A 19,974-nucleotide genomic window follows, 5' to 3' on the forward strand; every position below is an offset into this window, starting at 1 on the left:
TCAGCTCTTTAGGACAATCAGATCTCCCGAGCAAATGCTGAGGAAGGACAACTTGCAACAGGAGGAAATAAAAAGAAACAGGAATCCACGGTGCAGTAAAACAAAAACAGGTCCCTTTTTAAGACTACTACATAAACACCTCTAATAAAAGAAGAGGACAAATTTTCATTGGACTTCAAGTATTTAGACAGGAATGTTTTAGTAAAAGTTTAACTGCAAAGTGCAGGCAATTAACAGAAAGCCATCAGCTATTTCTCTGGTATGTAAAAATAGCATTAAGCTGTATTAAATGCACGTGTAAGTATCTCAGTTGCAAGAAAAGGGAGGAGATATGCAAAGCGCTCAGATATCAAACAATGATCTGTTGGCCAGATGGAGGAATAAAACAATACATATGCTAAAATTTGGAAAAGTTCTGTTAGGCGTCTGCCAAGGCTCACCCAATCTATTTTAAGTGCTTTTTGATACATTAGCTTAGTGTTCGGAGTTGTACAACCGATGGTTATTACACGGGACCAGAAAGCGGTGCAGCGTGGGCGTGCGGGAGCTCCCCGACGCCGGGGCAGCTTCCCGAGGACGGCAAGGAGTCAAACACAGCACCCTCATTCAGCAAAGGGCCACAGCACGTAATCACACACCGGTTACATCTGCATCTTTTGTAGAGAAAAAACCAAATAAAATAAGCTAGAAACAATTCTTTGAAAAGCATAATTCGATTAAAGAGCTCCTGGGCAGACTGAGGAGCAAGCAGTATAATGTATATATGTGTATATACATAGATGTATGTACAACTAATTTAGCAGAAGGTCTCTCAAAAGCGTGAGTGCCGCGGCAGACGGTAGGCGCAGGCAACGCAAAGGACGCTACACACCCGAATCTGAAAAGCACTAACAATAAGAAGTGCCTGATAAGGCTTAAAACCGAAGATTAGCAACTCCAGCTCTGAGTCACGGCTGGTATTTTTTTCAAAGCCGATTACACGGAGAAGTGACTCAGACGGGGAGAGCACACAGGAACCGCTGGCGATTTCTTTGGCGGGGGAGCGGGCGCCGGGGACCGGGGTGCTTCGGGTTGTATCCGCACAGAGTAAATGCGGACGGCCAGGCCAGCTCCCCGCTCCGGCTGTCGCGGCGTCACCGTCACTGAACAGCCCAGCCGGCCTCGCAGCCATCACACCCGTACTAGGTGCAAGGAGGAGAAACAACAGCAGCCATGCAGAGAGCGGGGTGGTTTACGGACCACGCGGCTGGGCTCGAGTCGCGGATCCAACCCGGCTCCGCAGCGAGGAAGCTGCATGGGGACACCTGAGCTGCTCGGACCGTGGGTGACAACGTAAGGGTCACGATGAGTTCTGCGTACATGGAGCAGCTGAGTACCTTGGGGGAGGAGAGGCCCGAGGAACACCGATTTCTTAAGGGGTAATGGATTTGAGGTAATCTAATCCAACACAACTCTGCTGATGGTAAAGTGTAACGAGCTAAAATCAACTGCACGGAGCAACTGAGGGGAGTCGACATGGATGAACAGACTCGATGCTGGCATCAGTGCAGAACGAATGCCAGGGACTACGGGGAGAGGCAGGCCAAGAGAGGATCAGGCCCTGGGAGCATATGGACTGCAGGCTGAACTGTTTCATCCCAAGCATTAATAATGGACCGAAGTCTGTAATTCTTAATTGTGCTGAATCCTAATGCCCTCATCTAAGGGCCTTGGGATTTTGATGGAGGATCAGCTGGCATGGAAGATAACAACAGCAGAACACAATGCGTTAAGCCTACCCAGCAGATCAGTGGTCTGCTATGCCGTTCCTCTCGCTTCCCTTCAGAGCATTCTCCAGACTCCTTCCTCCCACGATGCAAGAAAAAGTCATTTAAAAAAACCCCTTGTTTATCCCAACTATTTTCCTATGAGATGGCTGCTTGCTTATGTGGAAGGACAAGACTCGAGCATAGCTGGAAGGGCTAGGAAGACAGTAAGGGACAAATGTGGGATTACTGGCAGATGGAGAAAGGTCTCTTGGACATGCAGCCTCTACCTCCAACTCTTCATCTTACCCCTTGCAAACAGATGCGTCTCCCAAGCTACCAGCTCTGCACCTTCATGAGCTCACTTGTTTACGTACAACCTCCATCATCCTGTCGCTGCTGCAGTCGGTGCAGAACGTGCCGGGGGACGGGACGGGCACACAGGCGCCCGCACCACTCCCCAGCACCCCCACAGCTCCCAGTTCAAGCCCCAGCCAGAGCAACCCCCGCCCAGCCCAAAGCGCTGATGAATTCCGCGCCGTTCTGCTTCTCCAAACCTACCCACGCCAGGAACGTTCCCAAGCACGTAGCTTTCGGGACGCCTGCTGCTCGTCAGCTTATAGTTAGTAGTCACCTAAAGCGACTGGGCATCCACCCGCTTTGTTTTGCTGCTTTTCTGAAGAAAATGATCAAGCTTTCCCCAAATAAGATGCAGCGGAACGAGGTGGAAAGCGGGTACTGTCCTTGACATTTTTAAGCACAGCAGATGCACTTAACTGGCTCCCGTTATTTATTTATTTACTTGTGTAGAGAAAATGCTTGTTACTGAAGAAACCCAAAAGATGAGAGGTTTGCATGCTGGTTGATGGTCTCACTTTTGCTTATCCTGAGTGAATACAAGTATCTATAACTAAATATTTCCCTTAGGGTACTGATGACTGAGGTATGTTTATTGCATTGAGTGAATTTATATATATAATCAGCACAATAAACATTATTAAATTGTCTGAGTAAAATCAAAGCATGAAACACACAGTCAGTGCTGAATTCTAATGATGCTGAATGCCCATGATTGCACGGGGAAAGGATCTTAACAAGCCTTGATTTGAGCTTTGGCATCCGCCTCACAAATCACACGAAATGTTCTCTCTTTAATAGTGCTGAATATTGATAAATGTCTCTGCACGGCACAACAGGGAAGTTGGTCTCTATTGGCAATCTTTACCAAAGTGTGTTTTTTCCCTCTCTACACTCAAGGGTTTACCCTGAATGATTTAATTATAATTTTCCTTGTGTAAGACAAATTAAAGAGGAGAGTAGGAGTGTCATGCCAAAGCAGATTATTTATCTCCTTAACAGATTGCTGTGCACCAAACCCCAGAGCTGCTGCTGCTGCTGCTACTTACAGAAACCGGGCAAAATGTGGGACAAAAGCATAAATGTAATATACATTTAAAGCCCAAATGAATGAAAGCATTAACCCATTATTTACAGCTGGAATTGTTTCATTCCTGTGAAAGCCATACACACGGAGCACGCAGAAACCAAGAGCAGCACCACGATGCTCCCTGGCCCCTGCCCAGGTGTGTTTTTTTGAAGGTATTTTTGCTTTTTAAACACCCTGGGGCAACTCTGGCCACCCACCTGCCATTTGTTTTTTTTATCATAAAGGGGAACTTTTGTTGTCGCTCGGCTCCGAGCATGGCAGCCCCACGCAGCCGCAGCGCGGCCGGTGTCACCGGTCACACCAGAGCTGCATGCCCGCAGCCTGCGCAGGACTAAAGCTTCGCTGTGCACGACCATGAGGCTGGGCTCGCAGCACAGCGATGCGTGGGCATGCCAAGCAGCCAATGACTATTTTTCCTGCTATTCTAACCCCCTTGTTTATAACCAAAATGTGTTTTTACCCAAGGTGTATAGCAGAGCCGCGGCTCTCGCGGTGGCTTTTACGCAGGTGCCTCAGCTGCTGCTGCGGTCAGCCAAGTGCCTCCCATCTCGCAGGTCTAGAGCAGCCTCACAACCTGACCTGTGGGACCAGGAACCCCGTAAAACACAGCCTGAAGTATCTTAGTGACATGTGCCAGAGATCACAGTGATGACAGGAGCTCCCACATAACCAACTTGCCTCCTGCAACCCACTCCTCAAAAGCCCAAGGCAGGGGGAAAACAGCTTTACAGCGCACCCTAAAAGTTCATGTTACCTGTGTATGATTATTTATTGCTGCTGGGCAGTTGTTATGATGTGGCTGTGCTTAACTGTTAGGACACTTGCAGCTTTTACTATGTGCTTTTTATTGTTGTTGAAATCTAAACAAATAGCTCTTGCTCGTCTCGGACCAAAGCTAACAGCCAGCTGCACGGATGGTACAGGAATGAGAGGGAGGAAGAAGCCACAACCCAAAAAGCTGCCCCGGCCAGCCCAAGCTGTGGACTTGTGTGATAGGAGGTAAGGGCTCATACCTATCTCCCTTGTGAGCCCTTCCGACAGCCCCATCTGACCCAAGCTTGGGCTAGGGACCATCTCCATAAGCCCCCTTGTATCGGCAAGCTCAGTAGTTGTGCTGAACCAGCTGGGTACCAGAACGTGCATGGATTTCACTGGAAGTCTAGCAAACTCATGCTCCCACCAGACCCATGACCTTTTCTAGTCTTAACCTTTGCAACCAAAAAATTACCAAAACCCTGCTCATGCCTGTGCTCTCTCTTTTGTAAGTATGCTAAAACTTCACCTTCTGTGAGCTTTCAAATATACAACTGACAGCAGAGCACGGCTACTCTTTCCTCACTGCTCGCTCATCGCCCTGAACGCCTTGCCCGTAGATAGATCTGCCTTCCCTTTCAGAAAGGAAACCAGCACAACACATCTCAACAAGAGGAGTTTGTGTGTCACATGAAATCCAGGCAGGCACCACGGTGCCTGATGAGACTGCAACAAAACCCTTAAGTGCATCAGTAGGCATTCTTCTGTGTGTCGTCTCCTGCTCTACTTATGGATAAAGATGTAATTCAATCACTGCAGCAAATGGATGGCGTAAACCTTCAATGTACCAAATAGAGGCAAGATAAAGCAAAGTCTGTAGCTCTCTTATTTGTATGCCTGAATATACCTATTTTTGTATTTTAATATTGTTAGAGTACTCAATAGATGTGTAAGGAAAGTCTTATGGCAAGCTTTAACAATACAGTTATAAATGGAACCACTGAGGATTTCAAGTCTTCTAAACTAAGACAATCTCAAAATTACCATGGCACGTTTATGCCTTCCTAATTAATTTATTTGGAACTTGACTAATAAAAACATACGTATCACTGTGTTTGTAGATCCCAGTTGCCTCCAGGCCACAACTGCAGGACTCAAGACACATGGATTTCCAGTTCTGCTTGACAGTATACGCGGAGCAAATTCTTACTTCAGAACAGATTCCTGTATTTCCACTGCATTTCAGATTAAACAGCAATGGCATACTGTTTCCTGGTTAGATTGCCATTAGCAGACAGCACATGCCTCTGTTCAGTGAAAGAGGATCCATTTCACGGCATGGGTTTTTGTTTTATATACTCGGTAAGAAAAACATAGATAAAAAATTTATTGAAAAGTCATAAACCCATCTTGTTCAGCTCTATATGCAGCAAAAAGGGAATTTAATTGTTTAATAAACATCAAATTGTTTTTAGTATCCCATGTAAGTCTTCATGAAAACCACGTCCTTGACACTTACATGCATTATAAACGTATACGGTGATGTTCCCCCACATGTCCTTGCAATGGATATAAAACGATGCCTTACACACACAGCAGTTCTTTCAACAGTGGCTGTGCTCTCCTTTAAAATCGATCTATTCCCAACAGCACTATTTTCTTAATATTAGAAAGATATAAGAGGTATTTATATAGCTTCCCTATCAATCTACTTTCAGACCACCAGAAATATAAACTCTATGGCTTAAAAATTCCATTATCCTCTTTCTAATGAATGAAAGGAGGATGGAAAGACAAAGCCATCAGTTTCCATAAAATCCAGCTTTCACTAGTGTCTGCTGTAACATTTCTAGATGGGCAAAGGGACTCTCCTGAATGCAAAGAAGCACTGCCCTCCCCGGTGCGCCCACGCTGCTCGCGCGCTCCCAGAGACCCTTCTCCTCTTCCTCCTCCTCCTCTGCCGCCGGCAACGACGCCAAGGCTGCAGCAGGCACCGGCACCCATGGCCCGAGCTCCTGGGACCGTCTATCTCACTATAGGCAAAGTTATGTTGTTAGACACGCCTCAGTGAAATCCGGGGGTGTAAAGAAACAAACCTGCAATAAAACATCCTTTGGAATAAAGCAGAGCCCGCGCCGAGAAGCTCGTCAACAGACAACCCCTGATTTAAGCCATTCCTTTTAACAATGCAAGCCTAGCAAGTATAAATTAACTCACAGTTCTAAAAGCCAAACACCACCAGTTAGCTAATTTTATCAGCACTTAAAAAAAACCCACTTTGTTTTAGAGAAACGTGGTGAACTCAAGCCTATCCTGTCTCGTGAAAGCAGGTAAATACAGAGTAAAAAAGGCAAAAGTGTTTGATGAGGTGGGGCACTGAAATGGGGGACAAAACCGGGTGGTAAAACAGCCTGTGTTGACCAACATTTTTTTCCCCCGCCTCCAGCCCGCAAACCCGAAGCACGTCAAGAGCAACACTACCTGAGATGCAGAACTCAAAAAACCAGCTTACACCCTTCACACCTCCCCCAGTACGCTTGTCCAATGCACTTCTAATTAGCTAATTGTGCCCACATTGATCCAATTAACCAGCCATTAAAGATCTGAACAAAAGGAGCATATTCTGCCCAATGGAGACCCCATTCAACCACGCCAAAACCAGACAGAGCAAGACGTGAGGACAAAACCGAGGCCAAGGCAGTTGGCCACCGCTCCCAACAACTTCGCCATCGTCTCGGCACGCTGCTCGGGGACGCTCAGGGACGGAAACCCCGCCGGCACCTACCTCTCCCGTTTAGGAGTGTGGACCGATAGCTGGCCGTTCGTTGAGGCGTGCGGGTTGATGATTAAGGAGGTCTTAGACGGCGCGGAGGAGGAGACGCAGGTGGTGGACAGGTCCAGGCTGCTGTGGTTGTTGCTGGCTGCCTCCTCCGCTGTGTGCGAGCTTGTCACTTCCTTCCAGAGCTGCTGCAGTTCTGTTGGAATCATGCCTGAAACAAACAAATTGGATAATTAAATCAATTAACAGCTAATTCGGCCGTCTTCAAACAGTAATTAAATCAAAGAGTCAGTAAACAAAGCCTAGTGTTAGTTTTGTGTGTGTGTGTGTTTCTGCGCACATTTTTTTTCTTCATAACTGAAGGCTAATACCGAACACTGCACGTCTCTGCTAAATTTCTGCTGTGACCCCTGCAATACCTTTGTAAGGCAATTTCCAGGGTGTGGGGCAGGGGGCCCACACAACAGGACACCCACCCCAAACACCGTATTAATTATTATTATTTTTTGTAATTTTTAGACCAGAGGGTCCATTTCCAGAATCCCTACTCAGGCAGAAATCGGCCAGAGCTCACACCACAGCTGATGGCAAAGGTGGCCAAGGGCTACTCTGCAGCCAGCTGGAGAAATTCAATTTTTAATTTTTTTTTTTTTTTTAAAGGAAAGTAAATACTTTCTAACCTGTTTTTAAAAGAAAGTCTTAGGAAAAAAAAATACTCAGCTTTATTATTATGACAACACGAACCACAATATGACTAATTTTGTACTTAAGTTTTAAATGATGACAAATAGCTTTGTTATTAAATACAGTTTTTATTAATCACTTTTAGACATAAATTATGAATTCATATTGTCTTCCTGAAATGCTTTTCAAATTTTAACAGTCAAATTGATTATACTATGATTATTTCATTAACACACCTATCTTTCTCATTAATTTTGGTTTCTCAAACTGCTCACTTAATTGATGGATGTGTCTACTGAAAAACTGTATAACTTTCTATACAAGTAACACTATTATTACTGTCATTTCGTAGATCGATGCTAATGAGCCATTCAACAGTAAAATGAAAACATAAAATAAGCTTCAAGAAATAATAATAAAAAAAATTTTAACTTGTGCCAAAATGGACACCAGGCTTAGGACATCGCATTCCATAAATAAGGCAAGTGAAAACTTGGTAAACTCCAGTGGGCCAACTCGAAGGCTGGAAGGGGAGCCGCGCACATCAGCGTGACACGGGCTCAGCTGAGATCATGCTTTTGGACAAAGCTTGTGTTTGTGACACGATCAAACAAGTCAAGTCGCTCTCATCGAAGACTCTTTCAGTGCTCTTTCAGAGAAGGCCATGGGAAAAAATTAGCAGTAGGGACGCATCGCTTAAATATTCAGGGGAAAAAATAATAAAAGCCAGTGTCTGTGTGTTTTTGAAGAGGTTTCTCGTCACTGCGCTTCCAGACCATCATTTGGATGACTGTTCATTGTTTCAGCGTATTGTAGCACTGGAGCTACCCTAAGGAAACCTGCCATTTTCTGAGCGTACAGCAGCAGCTCACACAGGCATGTATCTCACCAAACCTAAGGTATTGAAATAAATAAAAAAAAAAAAAAAAGGCAGTATGCATTATATTCATTTGAAACACATAATAAAAAATGCCAAGGTCTAAATTTAATTTATTTTTGTCATTTAGAATACAATGGATAGATAATCATCTCAACGTGATCAGCCAAACATCTTTACTTTGCTAAACTGTTAAAGATTTTAATTATGCCAGCTTTGGAGAGCACTGGTCTAATGAGGCGATAGACTCCAGAGAATCTAAGTGGTTAAGAACTGTGAAATGAGTCTGATAGGATTTTTTTATATTCACCGTGGATCGTTTGCATATCAAAGAGGAGTAAATTATTGCACGACAGACCAATAACCTTCCCCGCCTTTCCGAGAGTAGCATTAACAAAAACAGTTGGTCTCCGGTAACGGTTCACTACAAAAAATGCTGAAATCCTTAAGTATCTGCAATTAATATATATTATGGAAGAGGCTTCAATTTATACATTAAGTGATCAGACAGTCTTAGGACACATCCATTCCTCTAAAGCCATGTCATTTTCCTTTCATCAGACCCAAATGCCAATTATATTTTGATGGATTTTGTCCCAAATGAGCATTTAGTTATTAGACATATTCAATTATTACTTGTCCCCTGAAATTAAACCTCTGAGCAAATTAAACAAAGAAAAAGGTCAGTACACAAGCCTATGTCCTGTTTTACCGTATCGGGGCTATTATTTTCAAACACCTTGCGAAGTGACAGTGTGGGATGTATTTTTAGCTAACACGCCTGACAGGCCTGTCTGCGCACTAACAATTACCTGTGAGCGCGGCTGACCCTTACACCGCTGTTTACTCAGTGGAAACAATAGTGAATAGACTTGTCTGTTGATGATAACGTATTGATATGAGTCCCTATGAGTCGACACCTATTTTTATTTTCCAGAATAAGCAAATAGGCAAAGAATAACTGTCTTTTTTTCTTTTTTTTTTTTTTGCCACCAGCCCTTTATCTGGATTTCTGCAGGATTTTAATTGGAGACAGGTCCTCTCCCTGTCCCCCTTTCTCCTCTCCTCCCAGTCACTTCTGGATCTACTAATGCTTTAGCCCAAAGAAAAGCTTGCAAGCGTCACGGCCGTTAAAATGTATGGACACATAATAGTTACACCTCGCCGTAGATCCTCTAGAAGTCAAGGGGTTTGGTCTAACTTCCTACACAAGTGTAACTCACATTAGCATTAACAACAACTATACCACTTATTGAAAGAAAAATAAAAAAACACCCAGTTGTGCGTGGGAAAAATGCTGGAGATAGTAAGGGGGATTTCAGGCTGGGTGACAATAAATCAAAGAGTTAACTGTGATGTCATACACGTCTGCACGCAACCCATCCCTTACAAATGAATGACTACATCACTGATTAGTAAAATAAAATTTTTAAAGAGCCTCTCTCCTCCTTCCCCAAATTTAGTTCTTTTAGGAATTCTCTCCAGAATTATTCCAACTAGCCTGTCAAACTGGGCGGCTGAAAGGTACACTCATCACTCATCCGGCAAAATGGTTAAGTAAAATAATAGAACAAATGGTAAAAGCAAGTCAAATAGACCCACGAACACTGGCAATAAATTATGTAATTTACCATTTAACAGTTTCATTTTAACAGCGAGAGCTAATTTTTAAGTCAGATTCCCAGAACTGCGCTGCAATTACCCAAGATCGCTAGTGCCAGTGCTGCAACTTTGTACGTACCAGTAACGCGATTTAGACCCGAAACTGCCAAATCTGCGGGAGCAATCCGGCACCCGGGTCTCTCGGTCCTATTATTTTCACTCGCTGGTGATCTGAAGTGTGATTTGCAGTTTCATTTTGCAGATACTAAAGATCTAGCTCTCGCAGCTCAGAACACTGCTGAAATGTGGTTTATTTTAAAACTGCTACTATGTACAGATGTAAAATCTAGATTATAGATGCGTCTAAACACAAAGCAGCAAAGATTACACAAATATAACATTAAAGGGTGTGCTATTTTGTGTTAGACAATAGGCGAGCACTAAAAACTGAAATGGAACTGAAATACAGCTTTAAACATTGTATTAGTTATAAAAACATAACAAAAAAATCACTTATGAAGTAGCATTCTCTCCTTAGAAACATTTATTACTATTACAGATACTTAAGAATAAAAGCAAAATGCTTTTCATCAAATTCATAGCTACATTTACTAGAGGATGATTTTTTAATATTTTTTTTACATGCATTTACAGTATTTGTCTCGGTCTTGCAAACTGTTCTGAGAACAAAAGGGTATGATCTATGTAATTATTTTTTTTTTAAATAAGAAGTGTCCATTACCAATTATTTTAAACTACAGCCCAGGTTCTTCATTGCATTTTTCAGGACAACTAGTCCCCTTCATTATGAAAGAAAATGTAGGCGCGGGTTTAAAAAATGTATGTTGTGGGGACAGTTGACAGATTACTGCTCACGGAACTCAATTTCCCAACCCCAGGTATCACCGGCTCAAAGACAAACAGAGTTGCTCAACCTCTTTGTGTCCTTGTACCTCCATACCCAGGTGACCATGTTCAAGCAAGCAGAAAGTTGATTTAAACCTCATAATGACATCAGTTTTAAGCCATCGTCTCTCTGATAAAAAAGAATAAAATATCGTGCTGTATTGCAACCTGCCTGAAATCTCAAGTTACTCTTTCCTCCCGCCGCCGAGCCCCTGCTCCAGCCACCCCAGCACTCGCAGCTCATTTCCCTGCAAGAACCAGCCCTTTCTGCTTATGTTTATGTCGTCTCCGGCGTGCAAGTCAGCACCCCTTAGGTTTTAAATACACTTCTTGGCGAGGACTAATAGTTACACTACCCTGCTAACCATATCAATCAATGCCACGACTGCTGAATTACCTACTGGTGTCTCCGATGTGTTACCGCACAGATTACACTTCATGCATCACCACATTCATTTCTTTCACATTACACATGAGCGTGTCTTGTCACTGCCCAATTGCCCTCCTTTGGACAGCTTAACTGATGTACTATACCATGAACCTTACCGAGCAAACTTAATAGTATAGGAGCTGTGGGAAAAATTAGAAAGGTTGAAGCTTGAGTCCGGTGGGTGTGTGGGAACAGCCTGGGATGCTTCCAACAATAAATCTGAAGCGTAATTAACGCACGTTACAACGTTTGGCAAATATAAACGGCATTTTGTCTACGGGCCCTTTCTCCTGGACTTGTTTCATGCCTTCTCCCCATCACACCGCGGTGACTGACCAACTACCACCCCATGCACCCCACCCACTGCAGCTCCCGACCTGGCACCACCTTCCCGTGCATCAGCCTCCGAGTCAGGCACAGGGCTAGTCTAGACCAGGTGCCCAGCTCCGAGACGCTGGAAAGCTAAACAGAGTCTCGTAGAGGGAGGTGTCAGGTCCCCAAAAGCTCAGCCTCTCGAGGCAGGAGTTAGGCACTCAAATACCTTTGCGGGTCTGGCAAAAGCAAGCCTAAATAAACCACGCCAGCCACTCGGCAAAGCAGACCCCACTCCGCAGTTTTGTCTCCCTTTATCCATATAATATTCACCAGCCACCTCGCTCGCCTTTTGCGGCTACACACAAAAAACGAGGGAGAAGAACAAGAAGCAATTTTGTCCCGCGTCCCCCTTTAACTGAATAGAGCTGAATGTAAACTCATTATATGGTTTAGCAACTAGTAGCAGCCCTGAGGCTGCTCCGAAGAGCCCAAATCATTCAACCCGAGCTGACTCAAGCTGTTGAGGTGGATGTTTAAATTTATGATGGGGCAAGGGAAGGAAAAGGCATGATTATTCAGAAATACCAGCATCATGGTTGAAAGACCTAGTCTTCCCTGAGCCATGACAACTCTGAACAGCCTGCCTTAATCACAGCAGGCAGAGCTCGGGCGAGTCTGTTAAGATGTCCCAAGGCTTGCAGACAAACCCAGTTTAAAAAAAAATAAATTAAAATATTCAAGCCAAGGAGGAGAAGAGAGACTAAAAACCCCAAGTTGTAGTGACTATCAAAAGTATTGTGATTTAAGCAGTTATTGCCTTCAATGTATCAATATCTTAAAGAAGTAAGTAAATAAAGGGATTTCAACAAAGCAGGAACTTTGCAGAGTGCAGGACTGAATAAAGGTGTAGGAGGATCTAATAGTCAATAACACCATTAAAATTAAATGGAGTTAATCTCAGTTTGCCACAGTGTGGAGGGAGGAATGAAGCTATGATGCACACAGGCAGTGAAATGAAGGCTGTGTAAACAGGCGTGGAGAGGAGACACTGCCACCTCTCCCTCGCAGCTCCAGCAAAGGGCAATCAAATTTCTGCCGTTCCGCAGCGTGCGGATCAGAGCTCCTCTGCACCCGGCTGCAGCCAGGAAGGGCCCAAATAACACATTTGAAAAAGGAAAAGCTGCTCTCGCACTACCCTTAGCCAGGAACCCAGCACCGAGAATCGATCAAGATGCCTCCTGTGAAGGATTTCAAGCCCAGGTGAGTACAACCAGCAGCTTCCCGTCTGCCAGACCGGCGATAGCTGTGCAAACTGAATCCCAACTCCAAACCGCCCGCCTCCCGCTAGCCAGAGCGGTCCACGATTTCAGCGTTCCTCTTCTCAAAAAAAGATCCGCATAATGCCCGCCCCGCCTGTCAAGGTTTTTCTGCGTTTATTATTTTATGAGCCTATGAGGTCTCTCTATGAGGTTGTCTCTCTCTTCCTGAGCGACAACCCTGCGTGCGTGCGTGCTACCGCTTCGCCAGAGCCGGCCGCTCCCAAGCCCCTCACCTACCTTGTGCAAGGGGCTGCAAAGGCAGAGTAGGCTGGCCGGGCTGGATGGTCAGCAGCCCCTGACGCTGCAGAGACAGGAGGTGCTGCTGCTGCAACTGCTGCATCTGTAAGAGCTGCTGCTGAAAGGCCAGCTGCTGCGTAGCCACCTGCTGTTGCTGGGGCTGGAAAACAAAAATAAAAATGCACGTTCGTCAGTACAGAGCAAAGCATTAACGGAGGGCTTAGAGGGCTCCTTGTCTCAACACACTTCAAGTTCTGATCGCAGTCACCAGGCACCAAGGCAAGCTCGCGAGCCCACCGCCCCGTATCAAAGACCCCAAGGCACGCTTAGGTGCCAGAGCTAACCACGGGGCTGCAGTCGATTCCCACCTCCAGAAGTTACTTTCATCCTACCTAAATCCCCCTGCAATCCCAACTAAAAATGTAAGCAGCGTTTCTTGGTCCACGCTACCGCGTCAGCCTGGTCCACGTTGGTTGTGTTTTACCCCAGAAGTGGCTGCATTTCAGCGGTGGGGAAAGCAACGCTGCTGGCAGCTCTTGAAAGTCTTGGGTCATTCTTGGAGGCAAAGAACACGTACAACGCGAGAATCACACCACACGATCACATCACACTTAAGACGTAATGAGAGACAACCCTGCGCTGTGCTCTGTTTGCTCATGCAAGGGTTGTCTCAGCTATTAAGGCAATAGGACTGGCTTAATTTATGGTATCTTATACTTAGTCTCTCTTATTCATCCATTGAGCCCCACGATGCTTTCTGTTACGTTCGGAATTATTCTGCGCTGTATTTAAGGCCGCTACTTCTGCACTTTGAAATTTTTAATTATTCTCACTAGAAAGAAGATGGAGTTGCTTTACTCCGCAGGGATGTGAACCTTGAACCTTCGAGGTGTAAAAGAACATGTTGCTTTTCTCACTACTGTACCCGAAGAAGCTTTTAACTACTCTGTTTATCACTTCTGACATAAATAAATGAGAAAAAATCAGACCTTTGAAGAAGAAAAACTTCATCTAATATTGTTAATTAGCCATGACAAACGATGAAATAACATTGTAAATCTTTCATAGAAACAGCCACTAGATTTTAATTACACACATTCATAATTTAGCAAACAACATCTTACTTGAATGTGAGTGTTTAATATGTACAGTACTCCAGGCTTCAGAGTCCTTAATTTTGTTCAGTTAAAGAAGCCTCTAGGTTTTGCTTCCGTGCTCATCTTGTATTTTATTTGCTTTGTTCTTTAAAATCCATGAAAGGCTTTGCATTTTGATAAATATCTTTTTATTTATTGTACAATGACAGGAGGAAAACTTTTGTTGTGTAAAACATCAATACATCATGCCAGTGTTTAGCAGTTCCTTGTGCTAGCCAAAAAAAATTAATGTAGATTTCCTTAGTAATTATCTGAGTGATAGAAAGATAATACAGTGCAGTAGTACAATAAATAGAAGGAAATTATCTAATATCCCTAATCTGCTAGGAATCATATCAAGGTGGAGGTCTTATACACATTATGTCTAACAATTATGGAAAGAAAATTAACTCTTTACAAAACTACACACTTTCACAAACAAACCCCAGCCAGATCCCAAGCTTTTTGTCGCCCTTCCTTGACACCGAGCCAGAGGATCACTGGCCCCACTCCCTGCTGGTGTCAAGCTGGGAAAAAAATCCACCCGAGCCGCAGGAGCGGGACTGGTGACACCAGCCAAGGGTTTGGCCTCCGCCCGCTTGTACCACCATGCCCCATCGACCTTAATACCACAACCGACTGTACAGCCACGACTGTCCTGACAGGAAAGTTAATTTATCTTCTTTCCAAAGAAAATCTAGGACTTTGAGAACACAGTTAAGCAAATAGGTGTTTAGATATTCTGAAACCCAGAGAGTTTGCATTTCTTTGCAGCAGCTTGCTCAGACAGATCTGCTTGCTCAACTACTTGCAACAGCACCAGATGAATGCAAGACCCAGCAACAGTTATATTAAGAGTTAAAGTAACCTTTGCCTCCATAAATATTCATTTTCTAAATATATATACACTTAACATATATTTTAAAATATACAATAAATGGCATTACATAAAAATCTAGTTACAGTAAGCTCTATTTTACCTATTTGCCATCCGAGTGTAAAGTTAGCGGTTTTTTTAAAACTCTTTATATAAATTGACTGATGCCAGTTTGGTTGTCTTCTCAGCTATCCTAAGAAAAGCTCTTGAACGCTCTCTACTTTGAAAAGCCAGGATATAAAAGTATACAAGGCCCATTGTCCAAGAAAGAATTTAAAAGCAAGACACGTTGCCAAACTGCGCTCCCCACCCAGTTACCAAACACAGGATACAAGGCAGTTTGTTTACTTCTCACAATTGAATGCATACAAAAAAGGTCTCAGTGCAGTCCTGTTGTCAGGTCAGTAGTCAGTGTTAAAATGCTGAAATATCCTGATAAAACTTGCATTTTTGATCCCCTCCCTAAAGCTTCTGTCAAAGGTCTGTTTTCCTTTCTTAGGTTACTCCCTACTGCCTAACATAAACTGTCACAACTGCCGGAGGACAAACGGCCCTTTTTGGAGAGCAACCGGCTCCGTCCAGCGGCACGGCACCAAGCGGGGTCCTTCTCTAGACCCCCCTTGCCTCGGGGAGCCCCGACTTTGCCGAGGCAGAGGCGGCCGCACAGCCCTCGAGTAAAACCCACCAGAAACCTCACCGGGGTGCGTCCGTTATCCTGCTTGGGGGTCAGATCCCTTTTACCAGCGGGGCTCGGGAGCTTTGTTGTGTTTTTCTTCTTTCACGATGGTACAACAGCACAAGGCACTAACAAAATGCCTTGGGGGATGCAGCACATGAACACGCTTGTTCCATCTGCCGAGGTAGGAACTCGGCCCTCGGTAGCCCGGCGGCTGCTGGTCCCCGCCACGGCACCGCTCGCCACGTGACCATGAAAACATCAGTTTTTAGTACGAGGCGGGGGGGAGAAAAGAAAAAAGAAAAAAAAAAAAAAGAAAACAAACCACCGCTCGCATGCTAATGTAGCAAGAATAACCTCCGTAAGGCAGGAAAAACGGGGCAGAACAAACCTGGGGGATGAAATGCATCGCTGAAACTGGCCTCTACTAAAACCATCAGCACAAATACGCGTGCAAAACCCTAGAAAAAGCTGAGGAGACTTGGACCCCTTGTTCTCTTAACAGTTATCGTGTTAAAATGCTCTTCTTGAAACTGGACGGAGTCCTTTCTTATTGTTGCCTTCCATAGTGTAATATCAGAAGTGTGACCACAGTAAATCAGTGTGTTAGATATTGAAATGCCATCACATTGTCTAACTTCCCTTCTCGTCTTTTTTAACACAAAGTATTTTTTTTCTTTAAGCTCCAAGCCCTCATCTTTGTGTCTGAGATGCTCTCCTGTTTGACAACAGCAATTTGGAAGAGTTAACTTTTATCGTTCATTCTGCTGTGTAACTTTCCCCTTCAAATTTCTTTATCTGCCCTCTGAGCTCATCTGAACTTTCATGTTCTCCCAGCATGCAGGCTTGCATTCAAAACTATGTCTAATAGACCAAATAAGAGGTTAATAAGAAGTGGCAACAGAAAGAAAAAATACAATCCCTGGTAACTGATAAGAATGACAGTGGCAGCCCTTTATTGTTTGTCTTCAAATATAGAGTTAAAGATCTTTAAAAAACTAAATTTTGACGCCTTTGAAAAGAAAGAAGCACAAAATAACAACAGGGGGTTATTGCCTGCCAGCCACAGGGGAGAAGCTCCATAATTCTTATTCTCCCTTTTGAAGGCTGTTAGAAATCTGATTCAAAAAAGCAACAGCAGAAGGAGAAAGCCTCTTGAGGCTATCGCCATTTCCTGTGATCATGCATAATGCGTTTCAAAAGTGGGTTTTTACCAATTCTGTTGATCAATTGCACCTCCTTCATATTCCCCCTTTTTTCTGCTGTGTTTACATCTGATGTGACTCAATGACAAGCGCTGTCTGAGACTGTGAAACAGACCTGTCATGTTGATTTATGGGCGCATCAAACCACGACTTGTCCAAACTGAAGCTCGCAGTTCATTAATTAGAGAGTTGTGACTTTGAAGTCAGCTTTCAGACTGTGGTTTTTAACATTTGGCTTAATTTATATGCTCTTGAATGTGGATCTCTAAGGAAAAAACTGAAATTCCCTTCTTGTCTTTGAACTTCTTTTGACCGCACAATAATCATTTCTTTGTCCAGAGTGATGCCTGCATCCCAGAGTCATTAACGCGCATTGAACTGCCACTGATGAGTAAGCCCTACTGAATTAGAAAAACAGCCAGCAAAACAAAGCTGAGAGCATTCTGCACAGTGATATCTCACAATTACATGCCTTCCCTCCCTGTGCCATTTCCATTTTAATTACTGTTAGTCCTTTAGATTTACATTTTAGACACTTTTTAATCTGTTCCCTTTTTATTATAGTGGCGCCCGTAAGCGTGCTACGGTTAAGGTTGTGTCAGCGTTTCCATTATAAACCCCCCTTTTTCAGGGGTTTGTAAGTCAGCTGGAAAAATTCACTCTGGCTAGAAACTTGGCACAGGTGGCACGATTTGCCGAAATTTCGGGGGGCAGATCGGTGCATCCTTCGAGCAGCGCCACGTGCAAAGCAATGCACAAGCGCTGCCGCTATCGCAGGACATCACGCAGCGTCTCACGCCAAGAGGCGGCTTTCTAGGATCTACCCAAGCCAGCACTGAGGTCAGATTAAACACCAAAGTCTCAAACTCCTTGTGACTAGAGGAGTGAACTCAGTGCCTTAAAAATAAATGTAATTAGAGCAAGGCTAAATTTAGGCACACCAAAACCAACAAACCAAGTTTAGGACGTGACAGGTATTTTGAAAGAAAAGTGTATTTAAAGGACGGGCAGAAACCACCCCGGCCTGTCCTGCTCCTGCCAGGGACCGCGGTGGCATCAGAGCGAACAGCCGGCGTTCCCGCGCTGCCTCTGCATCTCGGACCTCGCTTTCGGTGTCACCACCGACGCCGTCCGGTGCAGGCCCTCCTGCTAAACCCATGCCGCGAGGAACGTGCAACCAGAACCTCTCCAGCTGGAAAGTGCAACCCCAAACTCAACGTCTCTCGGTGTTTTGCGGTATTTAGAGAGGACAGCACTGTATCTGGGCCTGCTGCCTTGCCCCCTCCCCTTTACAACATAACTAACTTCCAAAAGCACTCTCCCAAGATACAAGTCTAGATGCTCGCTCCAGTACTCATACCGAACATCAAGGCATGGTCCCCTGCTATAAAATATGTGGCAGCAAGCAAATGGAAAGCACAGGAAAATACAGGCGAAAACAGGACAATAACTCTAAATCTGAAAGCTGAGACCTGATAGAGTCAGTTCAGTGGTGCAATCATTTATAAGATGAATGACAGTTTAATAGCCACTAGACAGTCCCCGGGGATCTGTGGTTTGAAAGTAAAATGGGTATTGTCTGTACCTCTTTAGGCTGTTTTCCAGCATGTTGTTGCTGTAAAAGTTGAAGCTGCAACTGTTCCTGTTGTTTCTTATAAAACTCTTGAAGCTGCTGCTACAAAGAAAAGGAAAGATGGTAAGTAACAACGTGGCGAGCCAATTCAGTGTCCCTTTTGGTGTAACACAAACTGTGATTTGAAAAATAGCATCCTTTTATCTGTAATGGTCTGACCTTTAGTTTGAAACTCGACAATAAATTCAGTGCACACTGACTATTCTTGGCATTATCGTTTGAAAAGTAATCTCCAAAATGAACTGATGAAAAACATACCATTTTCTACACAAACTAATTAAAATAAGGCAAGGAATGACCTTTGATTGTAACAACAAAGCCAAAATGCCCTTGCTGAGAGAGCCTGGCGAATCTCTGTTGTGAGACACACATGCTTTCTAAATGATAGGGTTTGACTGTATTAAGTGTTGTTCAATACATGCATAGACATCCTGGGAAATGCTCTCCTCCTCCCTGCTCCCCAGATGTGCGCCGGGCAGGCAGCGCTCCGGCGCGGGCTGGAGGGAGCACACAAGGTCGGGCTGGGGTGGATGCTGACACCCGCCCGGGATTCGCGAGCCCCCGCTGTGCCGAACCCTACGACAACGGAGCCTCGGGGCTCGTCGGTGGCCGGCTTTCAGCTGAAAAAGGACCACGGGCTGTGAGAAACACCGACACGCCGCACGGCACACGCTGGCTGAAATCAAACAGAATGAGGCTTGCAAACCTCTTCACTTTTATTGCTACCATTTCCATACTCCCTTATGGTTCCAGATGGATGTAACGAGGTCTAAAATGGGAAGCATCGCCCTACCACCTTGTTTGTTCCAATTAATCAGGGCACACCATGCTTTCTGGGGGATGCAGGCAAAAAGCAACAGGGACATCTGCCGAAGTCCTGACACTTAAATATGCATCTGTATTATTTAGCTGATCTTGGAAACACTCCTAGCATTGCTCCCTGGATTTGTTTCCAGTAGCTATTTCTAGAATTAAAAACAAAAGAGCAGTCAGTTCATCTCAGAGCACGGCTGCCCTGAGGTACGGACCCGAGACATGGGCAGCTTCTTTCCCTGGGAACATTTCGGGAGGCGAAGCCCTCCGGTATCTACAGGGGCCTCCGGAGCAGCTGTTGGGAAAACAATTACCTGTTGAAGCATGAGTGCCTGCTGCTGTTGGAGCAGGACTTGGAGTTGCTGGGGAGTTAGCACTTGTTGCTGGAGGATCTGCTGCATTTGCTGGGGAGTGATCACTTGAGGTGTCATCATAGCCACCGACACTGGAACCTGAAGCGCAAGAGGAGAGCAAAGAGGGGGTCAGAGCGCATCGCCGCAGCTCCCCGGCGCGCACCGCCCACCGTCCCCGCGCCGGGGG

The 19,974-nt window shown here is 44.7% G+C and overlaps 1 protein-coding gene across 1 annotated transcript in view; it reads right to left on the minus strand.

Annotated features, from left to right (window-relative positions):
- The window catches only part of LOC104623715 (forkhead box protein P1-like), a gene marked incomplete at its 3' end in the record, with an annotated part of 21,212 nt that extends 1,344 nt beyond the window's left edge, over positions 1-19,868 (minus strand). Inside the window, exons 1-5 of the mRNA XM_010290883.1 lie at positions 19,749-19,868; positions 18,574-18,657; positions 13,095-13,242; positions 6,731-6,935; positions 872-1,181 (exon numbers count right to left, since the gene is read on the minus strand). Of these exons, the coding sequence (XP_010289185.1) occupies positions 872-1,181; positions 6,731-6,935; positions 13,095-13,242; positions 18,574-18,657; positions 19,749-19,868 (867 nt within the window). The remainder of the gene's footprint in view (positions 1-871; positions 1,182-6,730; positions 6,936-13,094; positions 13,243-18,573; positions 18,658-19,748) is intronic.
- Positions 19,869-19,974: the final 106 nt, after the last annotated feature.

The sequence above is a fragment of the Phaethon lepturus genome, unplaced genomic scaffold (assembly GCF_000687285.1).
Source record: "Phaethon lepturus isolate BGI_N335 unplaced genomic scaffold, ASM68728v1 scaffold18457, whole genome shotgun sequence".
Taxonomy (NCBI): Eukaryota; Metazoa; Chordata; class Aves; order Phaethontiformes; family Phaethontidae; genus Phaethon; species Phaethon lepturus.